The sequence below is a fragment of the Olea europaea genome, chromosome 15 (genome assembly GCF_002742605.1).
Source record: "Olea europaea var. sylvestris chromosome 15, O_europaea_v1, whole genome shotgun sequence".
NCBI classification, from domain to species: domain Eukaryota; kingdom Viridiplantae; phylum Streptophyta; class Magnoliopsida; order Lamiales; family Oleaceae; genus Olea; species Olea europaea.
This window is the reverse complement of record NC_036251.1, coordinates 19,976,091-19,984,680: the sequence shown is the minus strand read 5'-3', so window position 1 is coordinate 19,984,680 and position 8,590 is coordinate 19,976,091. Positions and strand designations below refer to the sequence as shown.

At 34.7% G+C, this 8,590-nt stretch overlaps 1 protein-coding gene across 1 annotated transcript in view; it reads left to right on the top strand.

Annotated features, from left to right (window-relative positions):
- LOC111411353 (multisubstrate pseudouridine synthase 7) overlaps nucleotides 1-8,584 on the top strand; it is a 16,029-nt gene extending 7,445 nt beyond the window's left edge. Inside the window, exons 6-16 of the mRNA XM_023041892.1 lie at nucleotides 9-48; nucleotides 288-391; nucleotides 564-637; nucleotides 1,700-1,764; nucleotides 1,882-2,060; nucleotides 4,164-4,231; nucleotides 4,411-4,471; nucleotides 7,186-7,223; nucleotides 7,695-7,763; nucleotides 7,843-8,179; nucleotides 8,323-8,584. Coding sequence (XP_022897660.1) covers nucleotides 9-48; nucleotides 288-391; nucleotides 564-637; nucleotides 1,700-1,764; nucleotides 1,882-2,060; nucleotides 4,164-4,231; nucleotides 4,411-4,471; nucleotides 7,186-7,223; nucleotides 7,695-7,763; nucleotides 7,843-8,179; nucleotides 8,323-8,352 — 1,065 coding nt within the window. The 3' untranslated portion in view covers nucleotides 8,353-8,584. The remainder of the gene's footprint in view (nucleotides 1-8; nucleotides 49-287; nucleotides 392-563; nucleotides 638-1,699; nucleotides 1,765-1,881; nucleotides 2,061-4,163; nucleotides 4,232-4,410; nucleotides 4,472-7,185; nucleotides 7,224-7,694; nucleotides 7,764-7,842; nucleotides 8,180-8,322) is intronic.
- Nucleotides 8,585-8,590: the final 6 nt, after the last annotated feature.

Here is an 8,590-nt window from a genome sequence, read left to right as displayed (position 1 = left end):
GGGATTGGAAAGCTGCGGTCAGCATGATTCTAGATCCAAGAGAAGGAGATATCCTTACACATTTATTGTTTATATGAAATTTTGTTTTGTTTTGTTTTTTTGTTTATTTTTGTTTATTTTTATTTTTGTTTTTGTTTTAGTTTTTTGTTTTTGTTTTTGTTTTTTTTGTTTTGTTTTTATCTTCCTATCACATGCTTGTATAGTTCATACTTCCATACAATAGCAACTATTAGACGAGCTTCCATTGAATTGTCATATAAGTTCTCTATAACTTGGATTTTGAATACAAAAAGATGCCACAAGGAAGATGAGGGAATATTACAAGGAGAGTGGAGATATAGAGGGGACCCTAAGACAGTTATCTCGACATCTGGTTGCAGAACGTGCTATTGTAAGTTTTTATTTGTGTAGTGCTAGATAAATTTCTCTTATTTTCTCTTTTGAACCTGATGATTTTTTCAGTTATTGTAGTTTCTACTAAATAAGCTGCATTACTTCTACTTCTGAAGTTTAAATTGTGCGCTTACAATCACAACTTGCATTTTTCTTTTTTTGTATTCCAGCTCCAGTGTCTAAAAAAGAATCCTGGAAATTACTTACAAGCTTTGATGGGTATTCCGAGGACGCTAAGAATGATGTAAGTGATTGTTCCAGTGGAAATATAAGTTTATTCGTGATGTATAAATTTAATATTTAAGCAATGTTTTTCTTCTTATCTGCTATGTTCAAATTAAGATTTACTTGATTGCAGTCGCATGTGTTAGTGGGATGCATGCTAACTATGGTTCAGCAGGCTAACTGTTTGCATTCAGCATCTTGGTTTTCATTTTCATCATTTTTTTGGAAATTATTTTAGGTTTCGTGCATGAGCTCCACCTTCATTGATTCTGGGCATGAGTGCTTGCTTTTGTATCATGAGCTTGCTCTATCTACTTATTTGAAGTTTTAATGGGAGAATGAGATGATTTATCCAACAATGAAATTAAGAGGACCCTTAGGTTTCTACACTGGAATAATTCGAGGGTGGTGGTAGTCGTAAATGAATGTCTTATAGATCCATTTTCTTTACCTATTTTTCAGTTTACATGCTTTTCAATGGTGCTCAGCAAATGAAAACAGAAAAATGTGAAAATTAAGAGTCCAGATAAATGTTGTATTCTGTCACTGACCCTATGGTAAAGGTTATCACACTTCTGTTGGGGGTTTAACACACTTCAGTTATACAAAGGCTAGGGCATGTTTATATCTTCACTTGTTCTCTCCTTTAACCTCCCCCATTTTATTTTTTCTTTCTAGTTTTTATGGTTGTTCCATGTTTAAAACAATGGAAGAAATCTTAAAATGTTCTGAGCTATGGAAAAAACCAACTTAAAAAGCTGATGCCAGTATAAAAAGTCCAAAAGAAAGATTATGGAGCACACTTTTGTTCCTGAGGCTTATGCCATAGGCGTGTAAGTTATTATGTCTAGGCTTAAGCCTTGACAAATAGCACCCATGGCATTAGCTTCTAGGCTCTTAATTAAGGCCATACATGAGGTGCGCTTCAAAGTGTAAGCTTCAGGTGCTTGGAAAAATTAGCAAGGAGCTTGCAAGTAAGGGGAGGGACCGGAGGTTACAGATGGAATCTTTTGTTAGTTTATTATCTTTTAAGTTGAAATCTAAAATTTGAAATTTATGAAGATAATGTTCAACTTTTCAGGTACATACACGGTTATCAGAGCTACTTGTGGAACCATGCCGCAAGCACGAGAGTACAAAAATATGGTATGTAGTTTTCCTTGGTTTCTGTTTGGAGGCTTTTAAGGTCATTCTTTTTTTTTCTGAAATTGTCGCCAAAGTAACTTGTTTTAATAAGGAGCTTTGGCCACACTGATGATGCAGGTTTTAACCAGGTTATCTTGGGTGATTTGGTATACTGCAAAGAACAAGATACTAAGAATGAAACAGGATCCTCTAAATTGGAATTTGAAGATGGTGGTAGCGATGAGGTTGACATTAATGGTCATTTTGATGATATATCTGTAACTGAGCTTCCTGCAGAGCGAAATATGTCAGTGAAGGTAATGTTCTCATGTTTCATATGGGGTTCTATATCACTTTTATTGTTCAGACAACCAAGAATACTAATTAGTATAATGTTTAATGCGATGAGAACTGTTAAAAATTGATTTTGAGTTGAAAGGAATATGAAAAGTTTTACTCCAACTTTGTTCCTGCCTATATAGCACATGGGACAAATAATTTTGAACTAATCTTGAAGTAAAGATAATGAAAGAAATTAGTCTTATTCAAGATCACATCCCTGATCAATGTACAAAACCTTTATCTAGAGATTAGCTAGAAGTTTACCTATCACCATTTGAAATGTGAACAGATAGGTAAGAAAAGTGGGATGGAAATATAATTGTGTGCTAGTTGCACCAGTTTTTTGGCCTAGAGGTTTTGGGTATTTTGTTTCTGTATTATATGATTTTCTGTTGCTGTTTTTGCCGACAATGTGCAATACATCTATGTTTATGTTTGCAGACCAATTTCAAAAAGTAAAAAATAAAAAAAATAAAAAATCTATTTCCATTTGAACTGGATTATTAACTTCAGACTTAAACTGAGATTTCTATGCTTCCGTTGTAGTAGAATCTTGATCTTACCTGGAATTAACATCATAATAGGGGTCTCTGAACTTTATGATGTGATTCTGGAAAAACAAACTGAGTTCATACATCTGAAGTTTACTCGGACAGATGCTCTGGAACAAGCTAAAGACATTTGAAGAGCTCTCAAGATAGGCATCTTAAATAGTTTCCACTTAGGATATCTCCTGTGAACAAAGCTTGCTAGATGCCTAACCACAATTTCAGACATCAGTTCTTGACCTCTAAATTTCTAATTACTTGTATACAAGAAAGATATACCAAAATGCATTTGGGTAGTAACATTTGATAAAACTTCTAGATTGATATCTTTCATCATCTTAGACTCATTTTCTTTATTATTTGGTACCCATTAGGTCTATTGCTACTTGGCTGCAGAAAGTAACGCTAATCTTGTTTGGCAACACAAGAAACTGTTTCCTACGTCCTTTGCTTAAGAATAATCATCCAACTTTTGTTTGACGTTTCTAAGTATCTTGTATATCCAAGTATGCAGCTTTGCGCTATGCATATGGGGACTGTGTAATTCAGTCGTCCTATCATACAACTTTCCAAGTGAATGTTCATTTTACATGTCAAATCTACCAATGGACAATGGTATGATGGGACCAGACTTTCCTTCTTACCTTGGCGAATTTAGTTATGGTGATAGATCCCTTGTACGCTTGGATGCCTACATTTATGAAAGCACTGTGATACTATGGATATAGACGAATCTTTGGTTAGAGAAAATCATTATACCATTATACACTATAGTAGGGATTCAAGACAACCATGCTGCCTCAGGTCCAAGGATCATATGCACAACTTTTGGAATAAGTCATTGACAAAATTTGAAATATCGTTGTGCCTAGCTTGAGCCCAGTCCAATGAACTCGTTCTCTGACAAGCACCATGATCACTGGATAGCCCTGTTGGTTCTATGACACTTATCATCCTATCTAAAAAAGAAGTATAATGTACTAGCAATTAGTAGATAATTGGAGCCCAGTTGACTGTTCTAAGACCATGAACCTTTTCATTCCTTTTCATTATCCAGTGCCAAGGAATGCATGTTTCATTTCTTAACATGTATCTCCTGAAACATAGGTCAATCAACTTATTGATATAAAATAGCAATGAAATATGAATGAGAGCATCTTGCCCAATGATGAGTTTTAATGATGGTAGAAAATGTCTTAGAAATGCCGCATGATTGGCTTTCGGACATATATGATACAACAATCAAGAATAACCAACTGAAAATAGTGCAGCATGAGTCAAAAGCCAATTTATACAACTAGTAAACTGGATATTCATTAAGCTAGCCAAAATGACTTTTTGAAATAGTACATTCTATAATTAAAACAATCCTTTAAGAACCAAGGATTGAGAATGTGAGATATTCCAGGAGCAAAATTATATATATTTTTGATCTTGACGTGTTATTCTCTTCTCTATTATATACTGATTTGCACGTCATTTAACTGTTTGTGAAATTAAATATCTAATATGGTACCTACCTTTGGACAGGCATTAAATGAGGATGATTTAGTTGCTGGAAACTATACAGTTGATGATATTGTACTTCCTTTGCCCGGGTAAAAATAATCTGAACTTGTACCTAGGTTGAGCTGCTAATCCAATTTCTGTTCTTTCTTTCTATTTTTTCAGTCATTCACACATTCATTTTCTTTTCTTTTTTGTTTGTTGGAGGAAGGGGGAGGGTAGGTGTTAAATATAGTTTTCTGTGGTTTCTTTGACACTGCTGTCATTGCAGGTCAAGGGTTATTTACCCACTGAATGATATTGGGAAAGTTTATTTGGACTTGGCAAAGAAGGTGAGGTTCTCTATAAACTACTCATTTGCTTCTACATTTGATCTCCGTGTGTGTGTGTGTATTTGGTGTGTTTAAGGTGACTGATATTATAACTAAGGGTATGTTTGTCAAGGTGTGAAAGGGTGTTTATGAATAGGTAAATGAGTGGTGGAGAAATGAGTAGCACTTGTCGGTCTTAAGAAATATGTGGATAAAACGTGGTTTGACCAAGGTGTTTATAAACACCTAGAAACACTTATCCCGACACATGATAAGATAAACCTGTAGCTGTTTGCTCTGCTTGAATTTCACTTTGACATTTATTAGTCATGTAAGAAGTCCAATATCAATTTGCTCTGTTCCAGATTTAATTAAATGGGATAGGCATGCTACTTCCACTGAAGTTTTCTATCTCTTCATATGCTTTTGTGCTTAGTGATTTTAATTAGTGCATATCATTCTTTCTGAATTTAATACATCAAGGTTGAAACCAGAACCTTTACAGTTTACACCACATTGAGGCATTAAGACAGGATAAAAGAAGGAAAATCTTACTATGGGAGTGTTTGGTAGGCATTTTTATGTAAAATGCATTTTAGAATAGTAAATTGATGTGAAATGTGTGGTTGAGAAATAAGGAAAAGTTTTTGATTTACGTGTAATATTATTTTAATAAAGAATGTGTGGTTGAAAAGAAGAGAGAGACAAATGCATTTTGAAAAAAATAGCTACCAAACGGGGGCTTATATTGTTCTGCAACTGTTGAAATGTTAGGTCATCATCTATTCTTTCTTCATTGACCAGAAATATTATTTTATAATAGCATGTTTGGGAGTTGTTTATAGATGGTCTAAATTAGGAAAAAGATAGAAATTTGTGGCAGATAAGTAGGTACAACTTGTGGGTCCCACGAAATATGTGGATAAAAGTTGGTTTGACAGACTATAAACAGATTATAAACAATAGCTAAATGTTCTTCATCACTGTGCTGTTTGAGATAAATTTAATTGGAATGATCAGCTGTCAAAGTAGATGAAGCCTCCATTTATGAATGAGTTGTTCCATTCTACAAGATATTTTCATATTGATACCTGAAGTATTTATTTATTCTGAGTCAAAAGAAATAAGTTACCGTCTTTACCACGAACAATTATATGTACCTTTCTTTTTTGAATAGGTTAAAAAGCCCGTGTTTTAGAATTCTAGCTCATGACTGACCTACAATTAGCGACTGTCTGTAGCTTATTCGTGCTTTGAACAAGAATCATTCATGTTTTAGCCATACGATTGCATTGTATGTTAACAACATGGGTACTTTTATTGACACAGCATCGTGGAGGTTCCAGTTAATTTTGTCAAATAAATGAATGTTTTACAATAGTGAACTGGATTCACAGTTGTAACCCTGATTTTCCAACAAAATAATTACTTAACCACCTTCACATAATGGATAACATTGTTTGGAAAATGATTTTTGGAGAAAAGAGATACTTTTACTTTACTGATTTTTTTAGTAGAATATGATTTTGACTGTATGAGATGTTGAGTTTGAGTTATGAGTAAGTGCGGTGTCCAGCCTATGAGCAAGTGCGGTGTCCAGCCTATCTATTCGACTTACATTAGTGTCTGTTTTTCCTCAATGAAGATCATAGAGATTACCTTTTACTCCACTAGCCATTCGTAGCACTTCCACTACAAACCAGTTAATATACCTTCTCTCATGAATAGATAATTGAATTACTAACAATAAAATTAGAATTTGATTAATTCAACTTAAAAGATTTCAATGTGGCTTCCGGTTTTTCAATAAGCCATACAAGCAAGGTTAAACTAGGACATTTGTATGCTCATACGCTGTATCTGTGCAATTTCTTCTTGTTGCTTTTAGATAACTTCCTTGTAATGCACCACTAACATATATGTACCGAACTGGGAGCAATGCCTGCAGTATACCATCTTCAAATAATAGTAACTCAGCTGTAAATGCAGTAATTTAAAAAACACTATCCATAACAAGGATGTATGAAAATCTAAGAGTATTATCCGTTGTGCCCACTACCTCGACTTCCACATCCACTGCCGCCATTATCTAAAAAAATTTACCACTATAGAACACCATGAAAATACTGATCTAGACCTTTTTTAAGTGAAAAAAAAATGCTATCATTTTCCTTGATTCATTCTTATTTTTCAAGATGGAAATCCGAACGATGAAGATAGAGAAGGGCCTCCTACCACGATTCATCTTTCCAATTTAAGCTTTATAGAAAAATTCCGAGCCTTTCTAGGTTTTTGAAATATATCTTGCTATTTCCAACTATTCTATAACGAATCCAAAGCCAATTTTAGTGTCTGCAATTGCTGTGGTAGATGAGTTATTTAGCTTTTGTCGTAAACAACAATTTCTCGTAAATTATGTCCAATTGAGATGATATCGACTCTATTTAGGATTGTGGTGCTGTTTTTGGTTGTCAAGTTCCAAGCAATTTGGGTAAATCTATTCAATGCTAAAGTTTTGTGTAGACTATTGTTTTGAATAAAGAGGGTATTCAGGTACTTCTTTTTGAGAATATTAATGGTGTTGGAAGGAGGGAATGATGAGCTAGGAAAAATCATGTAGAAGTCTTTCAGCTGATTTAGCAACAGAAGGTGTTTATAGTACTTTTTGTTATTATAGGTGTTTTTATGCCCTTAACCTTTCCGTTTCTGCAAATTTACCAATGTTTGCTTGGTAGGATGATATCAGCTTGACGGAGAGTGCTCACAATACAAAGTAAGTCTCATTACATTGTACTTCTCATTCAGTAAATAAATATTCATACGAAATGATTCTCATTGAAATTGACTTATGGCCTGTGTATAGCACGATTAGGTCCAAGGTGTATTTTACTTTCTTCATTTAATCCTTCGACCTCTTCTGAAAGAGGGAAGATTAAAGCTTGTGTAAGGAAGGATTGATTATTCCCACCCTGCCTCCCATCTCATTTCTGACCAAACAAGGGAGGGAGATCCATTCCTCCCCCCTTCCCCCTGTAGTGTTTGTTAAAATCCTTGATTCCATGACCTCGTTTAGCTAATGTCACTATCATGTAGAATCTTTTTGGTACAGTATAGATAATTTGCAATGGCTTCCGTATTAGATTCACTTATGTCATCACTCAATTCTTACTTTCAAATTATTTTTAACTTCATTTTTATTGGCAAGTATGCTTAATGTTTTAACCACTGCAACTACTACTTTTAGGGAGTTCTCAATAACCAATATGGCAGGATCCTACAGGCGGTTATTTCAAAAGCCTAAAGATTTTGAATGGTATGTCATTTTCATTCTCATTTGGATCTGTTGGTTGCTGCCAGTGTTGAAACTTTGTTTTTCTTTCTTTCTTGGTCAGGGAATTACTCAAATATACTGATAGAGATATGCCATTGGCAAAAACAGATTGGGAAATAATTGCTAATTCCAGGTCCGCAACTCTAGGCTGCAATAAAAAGTTGGCTGGAATGATTCAATTTGATTCGTTGCCCAAATTGGATAAATATGAAGATGCTACTGAGGCTTCAATAGAAAAAGAGGGTACAGAAAATGAGACAGGAGGGCTGAAACTGGAGGAAACTATAAATGGCCCCTCATCACTGGAAAACCAAACGGCTCTCAAGTTGAGCTTTACCCTGCCAGCTTCTAGCTATGCAACTATGGCCATAAGGGAGCTGCTAAAAACATCAACCTCTGTATGTATTACAGTCAACCCGTTCTTTATAGCTTTAAAAGGATCAATTTGATGCAATATGCTATTAAATCATCATGTTCATCAATGTTATTTATTTAGGTGACATGCATACACTGTACAAGTAATACCTCCTATGTTTAACAGGTTGCATTTCACAAGGCATTAAACCTGTGAGCATGTTTTCAGACATTAAAATAATTCGAGGCTTTTCTGGGAGGAAGTTTTACACAAGAATGATGTTATTCACTAGATTCAATGATCAACTCCAGGCTTAGGATTAATGTTGGAAAGGAATAGAGCTCAAAGGTAAGTAGTTCGGATATAATTTTGTAGTATGGAAACCATGTGCGGCTATGGATGGCAAATGGGATCCCCTTTCCTCTGCCCCATGTCCCCCTTTTAATTATGTCTC